The sequence below is a fragment of the Rhinatrema bivittatum genome, chromosome 1 (genome assembly GCF_901001135.1).
Source record: "Rhinatrema bivittatum chromosome 1, aRhiBiv1.1, whole genome shotgun sequence".
In the NCBI taxonomy this organism is placed as follows: Eukaryota; Metazoa; Chordata; class Amphibia; order Gymnophiona; family Rhinatrematidae; genus Rhinatrema; species Rhinatrema bivittatum.
In genome coordinates this window covers 337,126,738-337,150,909 of record NC_042615.1, presented here as the reverse complement: position 1 = coordinate 337,150,909, position 24,172 = coordinate 337,126,738, and the positions used below count along the sequence as shown (strand labels likewise).

At 40.8% G+C, this 24,172-nt stretch overlaps 1 protein-coding gene across 2 annotated transcripts in view; it reads right to left on the bottom strand.

Annotated features, from left to right (window-relative positions):
- The window catches only part of SLC4A4 (solute carrier family 4 member 4), a 782,778-nt gene that overhangs the window by 14,801 nt on the left and 743,805 nt on the right, over positions 1 to 24,172 (bottom strand). For both annotated transcript variants that reach the window (XM_029598711.1, XM_029598721.1), the window contains 2 exons: positions 17,301 to 17,474; positions 14,840 to 15,001 (listed from right to left, as the gene is read on the bottom strand). In XM_029598711.1, the coding sequence (XP_029454571.1) occupies positions 14,840 to 15,001; positions 17,301 to 17,474 (336 nt within the window). The remainder of the gene's footprint in view (positions 1 to 14,839; positions 15,002 to 17,300; positions 17,475 to 24,172) is intronic.

Here is a 24,172-nt window from a genome sequence, read left to right as displayed (position 1 = left end):
TGTGTTTGTTTTACCCTCTCCAAATTTACCAGCAGTGCTTGTGTTTTTTAATTGCTCTGCGCAGTGCTCTGGGACCCATTTTCAAGGTACAAAATACAACCAAGCTTGTCTTGGTGACAGAAGATATAATGCTGCACACATATCTGTACATTTGTACAACTGTGCTAGTTCACTTCTGTGGCTGTTAGTCTGCCATAAACAAAAGAAGATCTGACTTGAAGAACAAGTGCCCATATTCATTAGAACAGTAGTAGTGACCAGACTTTTCACTATATTTGGATAAACCTCTGAAAAACATGTATGAGGAAAGCTGACCCTACCTCTTAATTTTCCTTTTTATTTACTGTGGAAGGGAACTACCATACCTTCAGCAGTAAGGCACTCTACTAGGAAGTTTTAGCCTTGGGTGTCAGAGGGCAAAGTGTTAAAGGAAAACAAATATAGATGAAATACTAAGGCTCATCAGTCAGGTTAGGTTACTGCACTTAGGGACTAATTTATAAAAATATGTTTTTCCTACAAGCACATAATAGGAGAAAAGCTTTTTATATATTTCATTATTTGTAATGCACAATAACTTATCGCCCTATCTCCAATATGCCATCTTTCGGCAAACTAAACTGAAAGAGCTATAGCTTGTCAACTGATAAGTGGAGGGAATGGATCATCTGGACCCTGAGCAGTCTGGCTTCTTCTATGCTGGTTTCAGTACAAAGATCACACCGGTGGCCTTAGTTGATGATCCTGAATACTGTTGAAGCTTGGATAGGGATTCAGACCCTTTCACTGTGCTGGGACTTAACAGTAACCTTCCACATTGTGGACCATGACATTCTGATCTCATGAAGCTTACAGAGATTCACTACATGTACCCCAAGCCAAAACCTCTCATCATATAACACTTAGAGACCAGGCTTTCTCTACAGCAGGACCTTCTCTATGGAACTCCATCCCATCGGATCTACGTCAAGAGCCGTGCCTCTTAACTTTCAGAAAATGGCTTAAGACGTGGTTGTTTAAACAAGCCTTTCCAGACACCAACTGAACCGCAATTCAACGACAACCACAATCAGACATTCCTAGAACATTGTAAATAATTGCTCTCTATGTTAAATTCCTTTAGACTTTCCTCCTCCCAGTTTCGAATCTCCCCTGTTTTATTGTAACTTCAGAGTTTTTTCTTTTCACTTGCTACAGTTTGTTAATTTATTTATTTTTTCGCACCCCCTCCCACCATTAAATGTAAACCAGCATGATGTGATGTTTATCTTGAATGCCGGTATAGAAAAGCGTTAAATAAATAAATAAATAAATGACTGGAAGTCCTTGGTATCGAAGGCACAGGGCTTTAATGGTTTTCTTCTTTCCTACAAGACAGGTTGGAAAAAGTTCCAAGTGGGAATGGATATCTTTGACCCACAGGGGCTTCAATTGGGGGGTCCTCATAAATCATTACTTTCACTACTACAATTTAACATCTACATACAACTTTTGAGTCATCTTATTAGGTGAACAACTTTTAGTTGTTAAATGTATGCAGATGACATCCAGATCTATTATGAGCTAAGTTCCACCCACCAAGACTGATTGGATAGACTGAGTGTATGCCTGAAAGAAATCCAAGTCTAGATGACTCAATTCCTCTAAAACAGAATTATGATTAAGAAAATGTATTCTTAAATACTGTATGTCCCCTCCAAATCTATTCATGAAGGATAAAGTCCTCCCATTAAGCAAGGAAGTTACATTTTTGGGGGTGACTGTAAATGCTCATTTGATTATGAAGTCGAATACTTCTGGAGCAGCATAGTATTCAGAATTTATGGCCATTTATGAAAATGAGGCCTTGGCATCAGCAAGTCATACTTGGGTTAAACAAATGTACTTACCTGTAAAAAGGGTTCTCCACAGACAGCAGGATGAATTAGCCATGATGTGTGGGTTACATCATCCCTCTCAGAGCTCAGTAAATCTTTACCAACATGCACAGGAACTCTATGTGCATGTGCTGCCTCTTGAGCCTGTCAGTCTCTTCCAGAACTTAAGCTTCAGCAAAGTAGTTGATTCTAGGGAGGTGGGTGGGTATTAAGAATTGCTAATTCATCCCACTGTCTACAGAGAACCCATTCACAGGTAAGCAAACTTGCTTTCTTCGTCAACAAACAGACATGAATTAATTAGCCATTATGCATGGGGAGTACCAAGTTGAGGGTTGTACAACAGAAGCTCTTAAGACAACCCAGTCCTACCAGGTGAAGAGTGGACTACCGGTAGAATAGGATGCACACGACTGCTTGCTCAAAGTTACCATCATCTTGTAACATGCTATCCAGACAGTACGGGATGTGAAAGTGTAAACAGAATAAGTAGCAGCTTCAATGCAAGTGGCCCTGAGAGAAGCCACTGAAGTCACCATGGCTCTTACCTGATGAGCCTTGACAGCATCTTTAATCTATAGGCCAGTCAGCATATTATAGTGCATGATACCATCCTATTTGGACAGACTGTTTTGGCCACTGCCATTCCCGATGGAATTAAAAAGACACAAACACCTGAGAAGCTTAATGATGAGATGGAGTCCTTCTCAAACAAAATACAAGACTCTCATACAGTCCAAAGAGTGATAAGATTTTTTCCTTTAAGCACATGCAGTCTCAGAAAGAAAGTAGGCAACTCTCTGAACCAAAGTGACTGCTAGAAAGAATATCACGTTCCAGGTAAGAAACCAAGTCCACCAACTCGAGAGGTTTGAAAGTAGGTTTCATGAATAAACCGGTACTATGTTGAGATCCCATAGCACTGGAGGTTTACTAACCAAAGGACTGGGATGCCATAATTGTCTCATGAATTTGAATACCAAAGGGTGGAGAGACATCAGTTCTGCAAGCCATGAGGACCAGGGATAGCAGATTCAGATGGCAAAGCCCGCTTTTCTCCTGTGTGATGACGGTCGAAGATATCCCCAATGCTTTAGTATTGTTGTATATATTGTAATTTGATGTTTTATATTTATACATTGCTTCGGGTGATTTACTGAAATCAAAGCAATAAAAAAATATTATTAAAAAAAGAAGTACAAAAGTGGCATTGTGAAACTTAAAGGTGAAGGGGAGGAATATGTAGAGGTTGATGAGGAAAAAGCAACATTGTTTAACAAATATTTATGTTCAGTGTTCACTGTGGAAGAGCCTGGAACAGAGCCACATAAAATAAGATCGGAAGTGAGGTAAACCTCAATCAATTTTCAGAACAGTGTGTTTGTGAGAAGCTAACTAAACTTAAAAGTAGATAAAGCGATGGGGCCAGATGAGATACATCTGAGATTACTAAAACATGTCCTGGCAGCTCCACTGACTGACTTTCATTAGAGTCTGGAGCTGAGAGCATCACATGATGTGATGTGCGAACGAAAACTTGGTTCTTCACGGCTCTTGGACCTCACTCCCTAATCCATGAACATCTGACTTCTAAAACTCACTGAGACAAACCATAGCCATTGTTGGACTCTTTAAGAGACAAGGACTCCATTTTTGAGGTAATATTGCATCATAGCCATGAATTTCTCACCATTGTCAGTATGAATCGGTGCGATAACAGGAGGTCAATGGCTGGCAAGATGGCGGACTCCACCAGTAATCCTTCCTTTCCCAGCACCCTGACCGAAGGGGTAAATGAAATTGTGGTCCAAGTTATTGCAGTTTTGATGGCAGATTTGGGAAAATCTATGAGAAATTCACTGAAATGGAAGCGCTATTTATTGAGTATTCTAAGCATTTCCAGGAGGTTGAAGATCACCTCATGGGCGTAGATGACAGAGGGCAGGCCCTGGAAATATAGCTAGCAGATGCTAGAGCTGTGATACTGACAGCTGAAATTAAAATTGATGATCTTGAAAATAGATCCTGTCGGGGTAATAGAATAATTGGCCTCCCAGAAACGATTGAGGACAAGGCACTACCGGACTTTTTTAGAGACATGGCTTGGCATGGCTCTTCACGTGGCTGAGGCCTATGGCACATTACACACTGAAAGGTCCCACCACTTGGGTGTAAAAATATCAACCCAGACAAAGCCTTGACCGGTAATCACCAAGTTTCTCAATTACCGACATAAGGAAGAAGTGAGACGACAGTTCAGAGAGTCAAAGAAACTGGAATATGAAAGGCGTCCAGTACTTTTGTTCCCGGATTACTCGGCAATTGTTTCAGCTAAACGAAAAGCATTCTCTTCTATTTGTGCTAAGTTGGTGGAGCAGCAAATCTGATTATTGCAATTCCCTGCAAAATTAAAAATAATGCACCAAAACAAATCAAATGTGTATGAAATGACAGAGGCGGCAAAGGAATTTGTCTAAGTCTTTTTGGATGGCAAATCAAATTGGTTGAACATTCTTAGAATAGCTGTGGGTGCTAGCAATGAATGTTCCATCATTTTCAGTAACTGATTTTCATCTCTCAGTAGTTTTTTTTTATATTTCTCTAATGAGGGAAGATCGATGGAAACACTTAAGTTGCACCAGAGTTGGTATTAAAATGTACCTGACATTGTTTAAGTGTTTATAGTTATAATCTGCTTTTATAACTAATTTTTTCTGACATACATATGTATGTGTATGCTCACATGTTCACACGTGTGAGTGATGTGTGTAGAGTGTGGGAGTGGGGCTCCACACGTTACATGGATTGTTTGCCCATGGTGGGGGGAAAAAAAATTTGGAAGCATTTCAGTTCTTTGGAAGGAGTCAGAGGGGGAGGGGAAATGAAAGGATAGGAGGGGAGATTTCATTTTAAAAATATATAGAGAGATGGCAGTTAAAGATCACTACAGATTGGAATAGAAGCATAAATAGTTTGGAAGTTTAGTTCAACTGGGGCTTGGGCTAGTGGACATTACAGAATAAAGCGCTACTTACCAGACATATGATGTGGAAATGACAGCAGCTTCAGTTCAATGCATTACATGGAATGTGGGGGGCATTGGGTCTGTTACCAAGCGTTATAAGGTGCTGCAAGCATTACATAGGCAAAAAGTTCAAATTGCTATTTTGCAGGAGATGCATTTTAATGAAGTAAAACATATGAAATTACATAGACAATGGGTGGGGCAGGTTTTCTCAGTTCAGTCTGGCACATGGAAAGCTGGGGTGCCAATATTGGTTGGAAAAGGGACACCCTTACAAATAAATCAGATTGCGGATATGGAAGGAAAATATTTAATGTTAGAGGACACGCTATACAGAAAATCTATAGTGTTCTCCATGGTTTATGTCCCCAATACCTATAATCATGCATTCTTTAAGAAATTAGCTCAGTTGCTACTACCATATGCACAGACAACGTTAATTATTCAAGGTGATTTTAACCTCCGTCATGATGATCAGTTAGAAAAGTTACCACTGATCACTAGGTCCACGATGTCAAAAGGTAAAGGAATTGCTTATTTATGCCAGTGTCTAGATGTGATTGATATATGGAAGACCCTTCATCCTTGTGAGAAGGAATTTACCCATATATCACGCGCTCATAATACACAGTTCCATCTTGATTACTTATTAACTTGGCAAAGGAGCTTTTCTAGAATTATTGATACTCAAATTAGCCCATTAGCAGTTTCTGACACGCACCAGACTGGCTTGACCTAGCAGAGTTTGAACCTCCAGATTTGACTAGAATTTGGAAATTCCCTAAATACTTGTATAACAATTTGGCTTTAGAGAACATCTCTTAAAAAGATGGGAATACTATTCATTGCATAATAAAGTGCATCTAGACTCCCCAATATTGTTTTGGGAGACAGCTAAAACTGTTCTCCAGGGAGATATCTCATATGTGGCTTCAAGTAGGAAGAAAATTAATGTGGCAATATTAACTTTAGAGAGACAGCTGCATCAAGAAAAGCAATTTATTTATTTATTTATTTATTTTTTAATTTTTATATACCGATGTTCCTGTATAATATACATATCGCACCGGTTTACAGTGAAATCAAACTGATGCCTCTAGGGCAGCTTACAATGAAACATAAAAACTAACAATAAATAACTTGGACTACCTCTTGGGCAGCTTACAATGAGAACAGAGTAACAAAAAAGTACTTGGACAATAAGGAATTTGCAGAGAACTTACAATGAACAACAAGGCCTCATTAAACTTAGATATGGCACTATAAGAAACGTAAGTACAGAGGGAGAGGGGAATCAGGGTGTAAAGTGTCATTGTATTCCTCTGGTCTTAGTTCTCCGGGAAGGCTTGGGCGAAGAGCCAAGTCTTTAGCTTCTTTTTGAATGTCCTGTGGCAGGGCTCTATGCAGAGATCCGGAGGGAGCGAGTTCCAGAGAGGGGGGCCCGCCGTGGAAAGAGCGCGTTTCCTTAGAGGCGTTTTTGCTGGCTGGGTAAGAAGCGTATTCTTGTACGCATATCTGGTCGGTCTCTTAGAGGAGTGCTGTTGGAGTTGATAAGTAAGGTTGAGAGGGGAGATGTTGTGAATGGCCTTGTGTATCATCATAAGGCTTTTAAAGTGAATTCTATATTTAATCGGCAGCCAGTGTAGGTGCTGTAGGATGGGGGTGATATGCTCCCTTTTTTTAGTGTTTGTGAGAATTCTGGCTGTGGCATTCATGACCATCTGAAGTGGTTTGATGGTGCAAGCAGGGAGACCCAGCAGGAGTGAGTTGCAATAATCCAGTTTCGGGAGGATGATGGATTGTAGTACCAGGTGGAAGTCACGGTGGAGAAGAAGTGATTTTAATTTTTTTAATACTTGCAATTTGAAGTAGCATTCTTTTGTGGTGTTGTTAACGAACTTGCTGAGGTTGAGTCGGTTGTCTAGTAGTACACCCAGGTCTCTCACTTGGGTAGTGCGGTCAATTGAGATGCTGGGACATTGGTTGGCGGTTGTGGGGAAGAGCGGGATGTAGTTTTCTGGAGCTATAAGAAGGATTTCAGTTTTGTTGGTGTTTAGTACCAGGTTGAGGCTGGAGAGTAGGGTGTTGATTGCTGCGAGGCATTTGGTCAAGAAAGACAAGGTTTTTTGAAGAGAATCCGCTATAGGGATGAGTATTTGTATGTCATCCGCATATAAGAAATGCATTAGCTTGAGTTTGGTTAGTAGTTGACAAAGTGGGAGAAGATAAATATTGAACAGAGTAGGTGACAGGGATGATCCTTGAGGTACCCCCGGCTTTGAGTCACAGGGGTGAGATTCTTTGCTATTTATCTTTACCTTGTATGACCTGTTTTCCAGAAACGATTTGAACCAATCTAGCGCTGATCCTGTGATTCCAATGTTGGCTAGACACTGAATGAGGCAAGAGTGATTCACGGTGTCAAACGCTGAGGAGAGATCCAGTAGTGTGAGAAGGAACGGTTGGCCTTTTTCTAAATTAAGGAGAATGGTGTCTGATAATGTGGCTAATAGGGATTCAGTGTTCCTGGACTTACGGAATCCGAATTGGTTTGATGTAAGGATGTCATTTTCGTCTAAGAAATCGGAGAGTTGTCTGTTTACCACCTTCTCCATGATTTTGGCAATCAAAGGAAGGTTGGCTATAGGTCTGAAGTTTGCTGGGTCTGTGGGCGGAAGGTTAGGTTTTTTGAGGAGAGGTTTGAGCATAGCCATCTTAAGTTGGTCCGGGACTTGGCCTTGCGAGAGCGAACAATTTATGAGATCTGCTAAAGGTTTGGAAATGATGTTAGGGATGGAGAGCAGCAGATTGGATGGGATGTAGTCTAAAGGGTGTGACGAGGGTTTCATCTTCTTGAGGATGCAATGCACGGGCTCCAATAAGGCAAGTATTCTGGCTATATAAAATGTGCTTAATATGCTACTACATCAGAGGGCCCAGAAAGGTCAATTACATTACAAATGTAAATTCTTTCAGCATGGCAATAAAATGGGCAGAATGCTGGCGAATGTAACAAAAACTTGGGCAGGGCCTAAATTTAACCCGGCCATGAAAATTAGTTCAAACACAGTGGTTAATTCAGGGAAAGAAACATCAGAGATATTTCAGCAATATTATCAACTTTACAAGGGTACACCTAAGGGGATAGAGAATATTAAAGAATATCTCAGCACTATGAATCTGCCTAAGCCCTCGTCAGTACAACTGGAAAGTTTGAACAAGCCATTTCAAATTTCTGAAATTCAAAGAGTAATAAAAGAAGCTAAGTTACTGAAGACCCCAGGGCCTGATGTTCTTTCTGCCGAGTTTTATAAACTATTAGCCACAAAAATTTGTCTTCCATTGGGGGAAATGTTGGGATATTTAGTTAATTTGGGACAATTCCTCTATGCACCTAATAAAGCTACTATTATAGTGTTGCCCAAAAAAGGAAAAGATCCGATGGCTCCAGGTTCCTTTAGACCAATAGACCTATTTCACTATTGAATTTTGATGTGAAGCTGTTGGCCAAAATCATGGTAGATAGAATGGCAGTAATTCTTCCTCAGTTGATAGGAATGGATCAAGTAGGGTTTGTAAAATGTTGTTGTACGGCAATCAATATTAGACACATTTTGGCCTCCACTGCTAGCAGCAGGAAGAAAGATATATCCTTAATGCTGTTAAGCTTCGATGCTGAAAAAGCGTTTGATAGATTAGAGTGGGACTTTATGTTTGAAACTCTCAAGGTCTTTGGAATTGAGGGCTTTTTTACTCATGCAATCAAAACTCTTTATAATTCTCCCAAAGCTGTAGTATTTATTAATGGTTATCTGTCTGCTGACATCAATCTCAGTAGGGGAACTAGGCAGGGGTGTCCTCTGTCCCCTTTATTATATGTGTAATTTTTGGAACCCCTCTTACAACGAATACAACACAATCCAAGGTTAAAGGAGTGCCACTGAAGGGCTCTGTGTCAACTGTCTTTAAGTTAGCTGCATTTGCGGATGATATTTTGGCACATATTTCGAACCCTAGGAGCTTGTGAGGCCCTGTTAAAAGAATTTTCCACATATGGGCAACTGGCAGGCCACAAACTCAATTTAGATAAGTCAGAAGCTCTGCCGGTACAAGACTAGGTCCAGCACTTATGGGGATCAAAGTTTCCTACGGCATGGGCTACACACTCTGACATATTTAGGGATTACTCTTCATAGAGACCCCTCTCAATTATATTCATATAATTTTTCAAGACTGTTTCTTTCTACAAAAGCATTATTAAAGATAAGGGAACATTTTTTCCTCTATCTCTAACAGTTAAAAAGTATGATATCCCAATTCATGCCACTCAGTACATCGAAAAAATGGATGTCTTCAGGAAAAGGAAAGACTTTTTATGCATAGGTGACCCATATATACAAGCTCTGCACCCGTGAGCATGAAGCTGGATTCTTACTGCCACAAACTGGATCATGGGGGGGGGGGGGGGGGGCAGATATCTGTCTTGAGATGTTGTTTGCTGTTTCAGCTGGATGCTGTGCAGAGTACAGTGTTCCAGCGATTTGTGATTTGACAATTAATAAAAATGATTTAACCATAGAGGCTGGAGTTGTTCCAGAAGACTGGAAAAGGGGGGATGTGTTTCCTAGTCATAAAAGTGGAAATGAGGAGGCTAGGAACTACAAGCCAGTTAGTCTAACCTCTGTGTTGTGCAAACTAATGGAATTATTGCTAAAATACAGAATAGTGCAAACTTTTGGAATCCAATAGCTTGCAAGATCTGAAGCAGCATGATTTTACCAGAGATAAATCTTGTCAGACAAATCTGACCAGAGAGTTGGATCAAGAGAGAGCACTAGCTGTAGTGTACTTTGATTTCAGCATGGCCTTTAACAATGTTCCACACAGAATACTTATAAATTGTGCACCTTTGGTATGGATTTTAGAATGACTGGGTTAGAAATTGGCTGAGTGGAAGGTGACAAAGGGTAGTAGGTAAATGGATTTTCTCTGAGGAGGGGGGGTTGTTACTAGCGGTATGCTTAAGGGATCTTTCATTGGACAGTTCTTTTCAACATTTTTGTGAGCAACATAACGGAAAGGTTGATGGGAAAGAATTGTCTTTTTGTCAATGCCAAAATCTGTAACAGGATGGACAGCCAGGAAGGAGTGGAAAACATGAGGAGGGATCTAATGAAGCTTGAGGAATGGTCTAAGGTCTGGCAGCTAAGATTTAATGCTAAAAAATGGCAGAGTAATTCATTTAGGATGCAAAAACCCAAGGGAAAGGTACAGTATTAACGTGAAATTTTTCTAAGCCCACAGGAAGAACAAGATCTGGGGCTAATTGTATCTAATGATCTTAAGGTGGACAAATAGGTGGATAAAGCGATAGTAAAAGCCAGAAATATGCTTGGCTATATAGGGAGAGACATGGTCAGCAGAAAAAGGGAGGTTAAATTGCCCCATATAGGTCCCTGGTGAGACCTTACTTGGAATATTGTGTACAATTATGGAGACTGTATCTTCAAAATGATATAAACAGGATGAAGTCTGTTCAGAGGTCTTCGTTCTAAAACATATGGGGATAGACAAAGATCTAAACATGTGTACCCTACAGATAAGGCAGGATAAGGGAGATATGACAGACAATGGAATATTTCAAAGGTTTCCATTCACAAAAGGTGGGCCTTTTTCAATGGAAAGGATGCTCTAAAATGAGGGTTTATGAGAGGAGGATGAAAGGGGTAGACTCAGGAGTAGTCTTAGGAAATATTTATTTACAGCGAGGGTGGTGGATGTGTGGAACAGCCTCCCAGTGTAGGTAATGAAGACAAAAACAGTATATGAATTTAAGAAAGCATGGGATAAATACAGGGGATCTCTAAGGAAGTGGTGAGAATTATAATGCTAAATTAATTGGATGGATGGACAGACTGGATGGGCCATAAAGTCTTTCGCTCCCGTCCTGTTTCATTGAGTGATCAAAGTCTCTTCTACCTGCTTATAATATGTTGCACTAGCACTGAGGTAAACACTGACTGAAGAGATTCTACAGCTTAAGGATGAAAGGAAGAATAAATAGTGAAGTTACTCCTTCAGACCACAGGAGAAGGGATCCAGACAACTGGTCTCATACCAAGTTGAGAACTTCTTCCATTAAAATTGTAGGACCTCCTATCTGAAGGCTATTTGCCCTAAACTGATACCCTGGCCTATGCCTAACAGCAAATATTAGAGATGTGAATCAGAACCGGAATCAGTTCGGATTCCGGTTCCGATTCACATGTGGGTTTTTTTTCATCAGGCCCGATCGCGGTTTTGTTTATCGGCTGCGCTCGAGCCGATAAACAAAAAACCAACCCCGACCCTTTAAAACTAATATCTTAGCTTCCACCACCCTCCCGACCCCCCCAAAAACTTTTTACAGGTACCTGGTGGTCCAGTGGGGGTCCCTGGAGCGATCTTCCGCTCCGTCGGCTGCCACTAATCAAAATGGCTCCGATGGCCCTTTGCCCTTACCATGTGACAGGGTATTCGTGCCATTGGCTGGACCCTGTCACATGGTAGGAGCACTGGATGGCCCGCACCATCTTGTGCTCCTACCATGTGACAGGGGCTGACCAATGGCACCAGTAGCCCCTGTGACATAGTAAGGGCAAAGGCTATCGGCGCATTTTGATTACTGGCAGCAGATGGCCCGAGTGCAGGAGATCGCTCCCGGACCCCCGCTGGACCACCAGCGGCTTTTGGCAAGTCTTGGGGGACCCTCCTGACCCCCACAAGACTTGCCAAAAGTCCAGCAGGGGTCTGGGAGCGACCTCCTGCACGCGAATCGTCGGCTGCCAGTATTCAAAATGGCGCCGATAGCCTTTGCCCTTACTATGTCACAGGGGCTACCGGTGCCATTGGTCAGCCCCTGTCACATGGTAGGAGCACTTTTAGAATCTAAAAGTTTAATTGGAGGGAATATAGGCCAATCTAACACTGGTTAGAATAGAATGTAGGTGTGTGGCAACTTTCATATCCTATTTGAACTATTTCTTATTTATGCTCATTAATTCATTTGCTCACTGTAAAATTTCATAGTAACAGTAGATTTTCACTGTTTAAATGGTAAAAGTATTATTACTTTAATGTTTCACTATATTGATGTATTTGACAACAGTGGAAATCGTATTTGTATTGACAGTTTTGTGTCATAAGTATTTCAAAATCAATAAAGAATAAATAATAAAACTACTAGAATTGTGAGCCATTTGTTAAGCTCTGAGCACGTTCTCTCACCTCCTCTCAGGAAAGAGCATTTTTTGTCCAGGCAAACAATCAGGTGGCCATGTTTTATATAAACAGGAAGGTATAGACTCTTATGCCCTCTGCCGGGAGGCCATCTGAATTTGATCATGGGAAATCATCACAAGCAACTTATCTTCCTGGAATTCAGAATATGCTGGCAGATCACCTCAGAATATTACATCCGCACTAATGGTCCTTTTACCGAAGTGCTGCAAAGATTAAAGAGTTCTGCATGCATCCAAACAAGTACCAATTAGCTCCTGATGCTTTTCTGCTAAAATGCAACGTCTGTCTACTTTCGTACCATTCAAACCATCTAAGTCACCAGGACTATCAAAGTCCTTTGGAACAAGACCTGGATGATCTTGGCCATGGCAAGTCTGGTTTGCATATCTCTTCAGTCTATCAATTCAGTTATATATATGTATATATATATATATACACATACACACGCCGTGGTCAGCCTGGTGCAATAAAGGTCATCTCGATCTTGTTCCAAAGGGCTTTGATGGTCCTGGTGGCTCAGAGAATAACAAATGGCTCACAATCCCAGTAGGCTGAACTACAACTGATTCTCCACTGGGGACTACAATATGTGTATCCATGTAATTCTAGTATAAGCCCACTTCCTCTTGATGGAGGCGCTGGTATACAGAGTCAAAGGATATGGTGAGGCATGCAGCAAACGACCCACCCTCAGAACTTCCGGATACATCCACCACTGAAGGGATGCCCTCATCCCAGGGGTCACTGAAATTTTGGGGGATAAAGGTTGATAAAGCTAATTCCATTGGTTCAAAGGCTCCACTGAAGGTCTCATATGTGTAAATGAGTAAGAGCAACTATATAGATAATAGGAACCTTGCTGACATTCAGTCTTGCTGTAGGAGAAACCTTACAAGACCCCACCACTGAATATACCCTGCTAGTTAGCCAGTTATGTCTGTTAGTGACTGAATATGGACCTCTGGGTGTTTTTCAGAGCTATGTTATATAGTGAAGATTTGTGCAGGGAATGTGCTGCTTTTGCTGAAAATAGGCACATTAAATCAGTGTTGCTCAGAGTCTTGAGTTACAAATGACTCCTCTAGGTTCTCAATTGGCTAGTCTAAAGTTCAGGGCTTGTGAATGAACTTATAATAGAGGGTGGCAAATACCTGCATCTGTTTGCTCAGATGTTTCACAGAGGCAGCGGTGTTGTACCGCTCTAGCTGAAGGATTCACTGGTGCTGAACATGCTAGATACTTCACTAAAGCACACATCTGACTCTTATAATCTTGATGCAACATGCTTTGAATTCTTATGGTGGAAAAGTGTGACAAAAATAAACAATGGAGATAAGAATGGAAGAAGCCAGCATTTTGCTGATGGTGTAAAACGTATGCAGACTATAGCTGCATCTAGGCAATGGGACAGAAATTAAAGCACAGGAATTGTAAAACATATCTATCATAGCCTGGTGCCATCTTCTAACCCTACATTTGTAGAAATAAAACACTTTGTTCATGAAAACAATGGAGAACATGCACCAATAATAGTGTGATACCTCACCTTACTTACTCTAGTGTACATTCAACTTTACTTAAGCATAATTTTAGCTACTAGTTATAAACCACTATTCAAAGTAGGTCATCAATAAAATCAACACAATGAGGATATACACATACATATGGTTGTGCAGAGTTTTACCACTGTATTTTATAACCCGCGCATATCATAAAATATGTGCATCTATCCTCGACATACGTGCATATGTAGAGTATGTAGGCTTATATGTGAATACAAGCAATGCAGTGAAAGCAAGTATCTCAATGCACTGAGCACACATACTTTTTCTATTTTAACAATATAGATGCATAAAATATATCCAGAAAAACAAGATGGGACTTATTTGTGTAAATCAGTATTTATGCACATAAGTTGGTATAGTTTAAAACATGGGCACGTAAAGGAAAATACCAGTTTTACCAATTATTTCACCAGTTCATCCAGTCTTTCTCCAGTCCATCGAGACTCTCCTGGTTCTTCAGCCTGAACTCCTCCCAGTTCACCCAAACCTCCCACCCAGCCAAAAATATGCGCCTATGTTTGATGTTTATAAAAATAATGTGCGCGAGTAGATGCTACTTACCTGCGTAAACGAAAACTTTGACCCACACAAGTCTTTGAAAATTCACCCCAATGTATTTTACAGCAAATATAAAAGTAGCATTATAAAATTCAAGTTATGTGGTGTAAATGTGGGAGACCATAAATCAGTTCAAACTGTGATAGGCAAAAGCCTACGCCCATCTTCTCTTCACAAAAAAAAAAAGGACAAACATAAATAATTCCTATCATTATGAAGGGGGCAGACAGATCACAAATTCTTTGTAAACTGTAAATAACAGATTAGAGATAAGGTACTATCTGTTTCATTAGTTGGATGAGCGGAAGAGGGCCCTCTGAAAAATGTTTGCAGAGGCCGCCCATGATATTACAGAAAGTTCCTGCCAGCACCGAGTGAAAACTCAGTGTCCTGCTATTCTTATAAGCATGTAAAATGCTGACAGGGCTGATCAACTTTTTCACAATCAAAGGCCAGCTCTCTAGTTTCATAGTAAGGTATTTTTCAATATTTTCTTTTACATGGTAATGTTACAATACCAAACTGGCTCTTACATCTTCATTGTCACTGTCCAGACTTCCCTTCTTCTTTTTCTTCTTTTTCTCATCCTCCTTTTTCTTCTTATCTTTCTCCGGGATGACATCATCTAAGAAACTGAGGTCATGTTGGGAAAAGAGGTAATCCATAGCCTTTCTGACAGCCACGAGTGCCAGGATCTGGAAGGAGAGAAAATCAAACAACTCATTTTTCTTTTTTTTCCTTTTCAAGTGGGCTCTCTTTCCATTTCCATCTTAGCAAAGCGTTTTGTTTTCCTGCCCGAGATATGATTTTGCCTTGCCTTCAGTAGCTCCATACATGCAAACACTGAGCTGCACAGTATTTATTACACATGGGAAAGGTGAAAGGTATTTCCTTGCAGCAACAAATATTTCGAGAAACATGACACATGCTGCGCCTAATGAGGTTAATAGTCAGCAGCATGACGAGCGAACAACTTATCTAGCTAAAGTCAGGAGTATAAATTGTCACCGATGTTCAGTGGAGCACTGCCAATTAGGCTCTCTGCTGAATATAACCAGATAAAGCCCTAGTTAGCCAGATATGTTTATCTGGCTAATTCTGAATGCCTTGACATGCCTCCAGTTTATCTAGTTAACTTTTAACCAGCTAGTTTCTTAGATAAGTTGGAGGCAGAGTGGCAGGAAATGTAAAACCCATAGTTTGGCCAAATCCCAAACTTAAGCTGGACAAATTGTCTGCATATTGATCCCCAATATGTTCCAATATTAAATCTTTTGCCTCGATAGAGCCTTACTCATGGACAAGAATAAGAACAGAATGCCATTTTATTTCAGAAGGCTTCACTCTGCTTTCACCTATCAAAGTTCATTTTGAAATATACAATTTTATGTTCCTTTTTTATAAACTTTCATAAGTGGACATGCTGCCAGAACTGTAACAGTAAGGGCATCAGGATATAAATATATCTGTGCTTTAATTATTTTTTTTTTACTAAATCTCTGAGGAGAAGTATGTGCAAAATCTGCTCCCTTAATGCATTCACATCTGCCTCACTTTAAGGGGCAAGATCTGTGTGAGGGATCTTACGTTTCAGTCAGGGGACCCACATGACCTTACATAGCTTTCAGAGCAGATTTCTTCTATTTTGAGATATGAACACATGTACATTAATTAAAAACATTAGAACGTTGCTCAGAAGGGTTAAACATGGCAGGAGGAAGGGGAAAAAGTGTCTAGTCATCACAGGGTTAAATGGGTATTCTCCACCATTTCTTCTACAGGCCCCATCAACTAACCCAAAGCCATCAGGGGCATTCAGAGTCAGCCCTGCTTTCATAATTCACTCCTTTAATAATTCAGGGATGTGAAGCTCTATTGAGCTACATAACAACATCAGGAATAAAATGGAAGGAAATTTAAAAAATCAGGACTAACCCAAAAAGCTCAGAGTTAAATTTGGCATCCCTGTGAGTTCAATGACGCAACAATTAATTCTGAATTATAATCACACCCAGGTATAATATGATGATGAATGTTTATCCCGGAAGTCCATGCTTGGTTTTCAGGCATTTCTATCACTGTATATACAAGTCTGTACAAAGTAGGTGATTTTAAAAGTAATTTCTGCAAATAAAACTGTGCTTTAGCCCTGGAAATGAGTACCATTTTTAGGAAACTGTTCATCCTGTACACAGGTAAAAGTTCACATGTAGGACCTCTAAGCACATACTTTTTACCCAGGGGAGGGGTCTGGAACTAGGTGCACTCTTTTGAATTTTCTGAAGTATGCATGTACATTTTTGCTGTAAAGAAGTCCCTTTACAAATTAGCAGGTGCGAATGTGAGTGCACTTTCTCTGGGGTAATTTTCAAAGTGTGAAAGAATGCAAAGCCCACAGGCAATAACTGACCTGCAGCCTCTGCACCTATGCAGAGTGTCTTAAATAAACCACACCCCTGAATGCCATCCTGTAGGAAGGTAAACTGATCACAAACTCTCCTGAAATTATGGAAATTTGTCATCTAAAAAAAAATCTGTGCAGCTGCCGGCAGTTGAAGAGCCAACTGGGTTCGGTTCCTGAAAAACGTTGAGTTCACATGATGAAATGGCAGAAAGATATTTTGCCGGAGACTACATGTCGAACAAGACAGAAGACTGAATTAGTCTAAAAGAACAAAAAATTATTACGGTCAGGCGACTTCAGGAGCAGAGAAATCAGACTCTGGCAACAACAATCCGTCAAAAGTGACTGTTGTCCTCTGGAAACACTTTATTTCTCAGGAGGATTTAATTAACAGCAGAAAAGATGCAGAGCTGTTGGGTATAGGGAAGGGGCTCTTATAGTAATAGTGCATGGAATGTAAAAATAGCCCGCTGGGGAGGGAAGGACCCTTGCCCAGGTATGTAAGTTTTACAAGCTTAGATCCCAGCGGGGAGGGGCATGAGACAGACAAGGGGAAGTGAAGGGAGCAGGTGAAAAAGGAAATGACTTACCATGACAGGAAATATTATAGCAGCTACAGTGGATTTGAGGATCCAGAGCAGGGCCAGGCACAGAACCTGGAGGAAGGTGAACAGGTGCACCCGGCGCAGCGGGACGTGACGCAAGTAAATAAAATCAGGCTGGTGCTTTGGAGGCATCAGAAGGAGTTTCAGGCGATCCATGAACTAAACAATTGAGAGAGTTAAAAACAAAGCAATATTTCTTACCTACAGGAACACACAGATTGCTGGACAAAAATAAAACGCTGAAATACTTACATTTCATTTTCAAAGTGGCCATCCTACTGATAAAATTATCAGGAATTAATTGTAAGATTGAGTAAAGCAGTGATCCCTCTCTAAGTACATTTTAATACCTAGTTTTGTTTTTGCCTATGGTTCTTTTCCAGCCCCCGCCACACACACACACACACACACACACGTTTTTAAATTGAATCTTAATCAGAATTTTGGAAACTCCCCACTACCATCACAACACAGCCACATGGCTTCCACTATATGCTTGTAACTGGGATTTGGGAGGCGACTTTGGGTAGGACCTGACACCATGGAGAAACCATGCAATGCTGACATCCACCAGGCATTACAATGAGAGCATGGGCGCATCTGTCCCTAGAGGTTTTCCAACTCTGTGCTCACGAAGACTTCCTTCATTACCAACTTCCTCTCATTTTCAGGAAGTACTGCTACACAAGTGGAACTGCCTGTCAAATATGATGAGTAAAATAATCAGATAAGCATGCACACTTGCTGCCCTCAAGAATGAACTCTCTTCAGCTCACATTTAATTTGCACATATTTATATCCCAGCACTCTCTCCTCCCACAGAACTCTCTGCCCTCCCCTCCTAGCCCCCTCAACTCCCTGACCCCAGCACACTCTTCCCCACCTCCTAGACCCCAGCCTTACCTCAGCACTCTCTCTGGCTCGAGTCCAGCATTCGCTTCCCCTCCGTGTCCCTTGTGCAACCCCAGCAGCTTCTCGTGGAAGCCCTCCTACCTCCAAGGCTGAGGTCTTCCTCCAGCCAAAGCAGGCCATTTCAGCCCACCATTGTAGCTTCCTCTGTTTTTTGGCCCATGTGGGTCACTGCGTCCATCTCATCCTCCTGGCGATGGGGGGGGGGGGGGGGGGGACGACGACACTTCAGTGTTAAAAGCAGGAGGTGTATTTGTAACTGGGCATCATGGCTGCACAGCAGCTGCTGTTAGTATATGCACATCCTTGCTGCCTCTTAACTTCCCTCTGTATGCACTTGTGCCCCACAATGTGACAAGACAACATCATGGGGAACGGATTTAGTGCCCTGTGTGCCATTGGTGCCATTGGCACATGTGTGCCATTGGTGCCATTGGCACATGTGTTGATGCTCATGGAAAAGCCCACAACTCTTGATATTTTTTGCTGAAAAACTGTATTTTTTTTTTTTTTTTAGTGAAAAATAATTATTGAGATAGCGTGACGTGATCCCAAGGAGTCATCAGAAAGTATTGTCAGGTGAGAGAAAGGTGAGTTATTAATTGTGGCTGACAAGAACCAGGACTTATCCTGTACCTAGATCTGTATTAGGGAAGGAATCCTAAACTAATATGAGTTATCTTCCATCTGTAGCTCCCTCCTCCTGCTTCACTCTTTCTCTAGATTTGTGATTTTATTTACCTTCACTGCTCAAAACCTTGCTAACAGCTTCAAGGTCAGGATTGAAAATAAGAAATCTCCTCCCCCCTTGTTCCCCCTCGCCACCACTCACATTCATCCTTTTCTCCATATTTTACCTTTTTCTCTCGCATTTCTGAATCAGACAATTTCTTTAACCTCACCCTTGACCCTCCTTCCCCCCTTCTATGTCCCTTCTATACCTGACCCCTCTATAGTGCCCGTTCTCGCACATCTCACTCTCTTTGGGTTCCTTCTTCCTCCCATTTTTTTAAACACACACAGATCACAACCATAATAAAAGAAAAATGATTTATTCTACATAATTATTACATATTTTCTACATCTCTGTAAATATTCATTAAGTTATTTATTTTATCCCCATACAATTCTTTTACTCCCCACTGTTCTTCTTCTTTCTCTATCCCAGTTATTCCACCCCTGGTTTTTTGTAACTGCTTCCCCTTTGCACCAGCTTAGTTCTACTGTTCTTTGCACCCCTTGTTTGTATGTAAACCAGCATGATGTGACTTGTTCATGAATGCCGGTATATAAAAACTTAAATAAAATAAATAAATCTCTCTGAATAGGTCCTGTGTGTGTACAAGATGCTACTGACACTTTCAGAAAAGGGAAATGTACATAACAAAACGGAAAAGTAATCAAATGATCTAACACTCCATACAACAACAAAATGAAAAAGTGTTTCTATTTCTAAAACAACTTTCATATGCTATTACATTTCAAGCCTTTAATGTTTCTTTAATTACTCATATTTTTCAAGTAGTCTATGGGAACGGATGTAATACCTTATGGTTTAAGACAGATAGATATATATGTTGTTTTTTTACAGTTTCATTATAGACTGTAGTAGAGTTGCCAGCTCTTTAGGAGGGAGAATCCCTAATTTATCAAAATATTACTTTTCTTCTATTGTCTCTCTACTAACAATTATCAAAATACAAAAGATTTCATGGTAACTTAGGGCATTTCTTTCTCTCAAAATCTCTTTGAAAGGGCTTTCAAATTTTGGGCAGCATGTAACAGAAACTAGTTAGCGAGTCATTTTAAAACATTGCCCACCTGATGTGTGGATAAACTTATGCCAATACGTCATATTCGCATGTAAGCTTACCCCAGACTGAGTGGAGACATTTGAAGATGCGGGACGTGAAGGGGTTTGAACTTTTGTAGATTTCCAAAAGTATGCATGTAAATTTTCAAGAAAAAATTCAGGGCAATTTTAGCAGCTATAGCTTGTGTTGGTAGATCTGATGGGAGAAACTGCCGAGAACCATCAATCCTACTGACTACTATCCTGATGCTGGCACGAATGGTACTGCTAGGTACCACACAGAGTGCATCAAAAGTGACTTCATGGCTTCTGGGAAAGAGGATAAAACAGCTAGGTGCAGAAGTTGCATCCTCCTCAGTCCTCCTGGTCAAGGATAACAGCCCAAGCAGGGAAGATCACATTCTGGAGATTTGCAAAAAACTGCATAGATGATGTTGAGATTGTTTTGACTTCCTGGATTATGAGATGATGTTTTAGAGACTGCTGAACAGAGATGGAGGCACAACTGTCAAAGAAGGGGCTCTGTGGGTTCCAGAGCAGAGTGGCAAATCTACTGAGGAGGTGGGCAAAAGTCTGTAACCCGAGTAAGAAAATCTTTAAACATTTAGAGAGAAATGGGGTAAAAGGGCAACACCTGGAAAGCTATGTACACTAATACTCATAATACTGTAAATAAAATTCTAGATCTCGAGAAAGTCATAGAAAAGAATGGCTTGGATATAGTAGGGGTCACAGAGACGTAGTACTCAGAGAACTATGATTGGTATATAGTTATACCAGGTCATAATCCATTCAGGAGGGACAGGGTAGGAAGAAAAAGAGAAGTTGTGCTATACAGAATAAGAAGCAAACATAAGAACATGCCATACTGGGTCAGACCAAGGGTCCATCAAGCCCAGCATCCTGTTTCCAACAGTGGCCAATCCAGGCTTTAAGTACCTGGCAAGTACCCAAAAACTAAGTCTAACCCGTGCTACTGATGCTAGTAATAGCAGTGGCTATTTTCTAAGCTACACTAACTGCACTAACCACAACCCCTGGCAACAAATTCCAGAGTTTAATTGTGCGTTGAGTGAAAAAAGAACTTTCTCCGATTAGTTTTAAATGTGCTACATGCTAACTTCATGGCATGCCCCCTAGTCCTTCTATTTTCCAAAAGAGTAAATAACCAATTAACATTTGCCTGTTCTAGACATCTCATGATTTTAAAGACCTCTATCATATTCCCCCCCCCCCCCCTCAGCTATCTCTTCTCCAAGTTGAATAGTCCTAACCTCTTTAGTCTTTCCTCATAGGGGAGCTGTTCCATCCCCTTTATCATTTTGGTTGCCCATCTCTGTACCTTCTCCATCGCAACTATATCTTTTTCGAGATGCTGCGACCAGAATTGTACACAGTATTCAAGGTGCGGTCTCACCATGCAGCGATACAGAGGCATTATGATATTTTCCGTTTTATTCACCATTCCCTTCCTAATCCTAATATTCTGTTTTCTTTTTTGACTGCTGCAGCACACTGAGCTGATGATTTCAATGTATTATCCACTATGTCTAGATCTCTTTCCTGGGTGGTAGCTCCTAATATGGAGCCTAACATCCTGTAACTATATGTAAATATATTAAATCAACAGACCTGCAAGGCTAACAAGTTAAGGTGGCACTGTGAGTTAATCTGGAAAGAGGGAATGGAGAACATTTTTTTATACTGGTATGGTACAGAGACGTCTTTGCAAGAAGAAGAAATGGACAAAGATTTAATTGAAGACATTCACAAAATTGCTTAGAAATGGGAGGTGCTATCGCTAGGTGATTTCACCCTGTTGAATGTTGATTAAGACCATCTTAGGTTACAATGTCATCTAAAAGCTGGGAGATCCTGGATTCTCTGCAAAAGAACTCTTCTGGCAATTGGTATCGGCGCCAACATGTGAGGGGGCAATACTGGATATGGTGCTAACAAATGGGGAGAGTATTTCCGATGTCATAGTAAAGGATTTCAGATGTCACAGTGAAGGAACACTTGTGATCCATTGATCACTAGATAGTGGCTCATTCAAAGGCGAGGAGTCCTAGACTTCAAGAAAGCCAGTTTTGTTAAGATGGGGGTGGGGGGTGGTTGGAGTATCTCAAGCAGTCAATAACTGGATGGGATACGCTAAGGGAAGTAGAAGAGCAGGGTGCAAAACTGAAGAGAGATATTCTAAGGGCAACAAACATTTTTGTTAGAAAAGTAAATAAAGGTAAGAGGAAAAAGAAGCCACTGAGGTTTTCTAAAGAAGTGGCTGAAAAGGTAAAGGAATATAGGTTAGCATTCATAAACTACAAGAGATTGCAGAAAGAGAAAAAAAGGCAAAAATATATGGACAAGCTAAGAAAAGTTGGAAAACACAGTCAAGAAAGTAAAAGGTACAAATGTAAGAAAAAATAGCTAATATGATGAAAAAGGGAAACAAGACTATTTTCTAGGTATATTAGTGACAGGAGGAAGTACATAAATGAAACTGAGACTCAAAAGGTAAAGAGGGAGGGGGGAATATGCAGAGGCTGGCAAGGAAAAAGTGGAATTGCTTAAACTGCTTAACAAATATTTCTGTTCACTGAGGGAGAGCTTGGAATAGGACCATAGGTAACTACCACAAAACGCAAGGGCGATAGACTTCAATCAGTTTTCAGAAGACTATGATCATAAGCAGCTAGCAAAACTAAAAGTAGATAAAGCAAGGGAGCCAGATGGGATACATCCAAGGGTATTAGGAGATTTCTGGCGGCTATGCTGTTTCACCTTTTTAACACTGAACTGGAGGCAAGCAGATGTGGTTCCTCTTCACAAAAGTGGAAGGGGGAGTCTGAGAACTAGAGACCAGTTAGTCTGATCTCAGTGGTGAGTAAATTAATGGAATCACTGCTATAACCGAAGACATTGCATTTTTTGGAATCCAACAGACTACAGGTTATGAGGAAGCATGCTTTCATAGGATAGGCCACATTAATCTAAGCAACTTCTTTGACTAGTTAACTAGAGCATTAGATCAAGTGAGGGCACTAGATGTAGTGGGATTTCAGTAAGGCCTTATACACAAACTGAGCACTCTAGAAATAGGCCCTAAAATGACTGATTGGGTTAGAAACTGATTGAGTGGTAGGCAACAAAGGGTAGTGGTAAACAGAGTTCACTCCAAGAATGCTTACCTAAAAACAGGGTTCTCTGGAGAGCACAGGATGAATCAATCATAACACATTGGTGCCATTAACCAATGGTATCAACATGGACCCAACAGTTACTGAGCTTGTGTGGGAGTTCCTGTGAGTGCACACTGCCTTATTAACCCGTCTCTTCCAGAGCTTAAGCTTTAGTAATCTAGTCAACTTTTCAGGGAGGCAGGCAAGTATGAAGTATGGCTAATTCATCCTACTGGCTAAGGAGAACCCTGTTTACATGTAAGCAAACTTGCTTTCTCTGTTGACAAGCAGACACAAATTAGCCATTATGCATGGGGAATCCCAAGTTGAGGGTTGTGGAGAGAAGCATTTAAACAACCCAGTCCCACCAAGTGGAGAGTGAAAAAACTGAGCAGAGCTGCTTGACAAAAGTTACTGTTTCCTCAGGACTTGCTCGCCAGACAGTAGTGGGATGTGAAGCTATTAAGTGATAAACAGCAGCTTTGCAAACATCTTCAATACAAGTGGCCCTGAAATGAGCCACTGAAGTCGACATAGCTTAGATTTGATGAACCTTGTTGACAGAGCCTGTAATCTGTAAACCAGCCAGCATATAATACTGCACAATACAGTCCACAAGCCAACTGGACAGTTTGTTACTGTCCTTCCCAATATACTGGGATCAAAGGACATTAATGCACAACCAGTTTTCCTTTTTGCATATCTGGTCTTGGAAACAATGTAGCTAACACAATAGCTCAATTAATGTAGAATTCAGACACCACTTTCAGAAAGAACCTAAGGAGAGTTTGTAGAACCACTATATTATGAAAATAAATGAAGGTATGGTGAATATGAAACCAGAGCCTGCAGTTCACTTACTCTTCATGCGAAAGTGACAGCCATAAGAAACAACACTTCCCAGGTTAGAAACTTCAAGTCCTTTGATTCGAGAGAGGAGGTTTCATGAGTTGAAC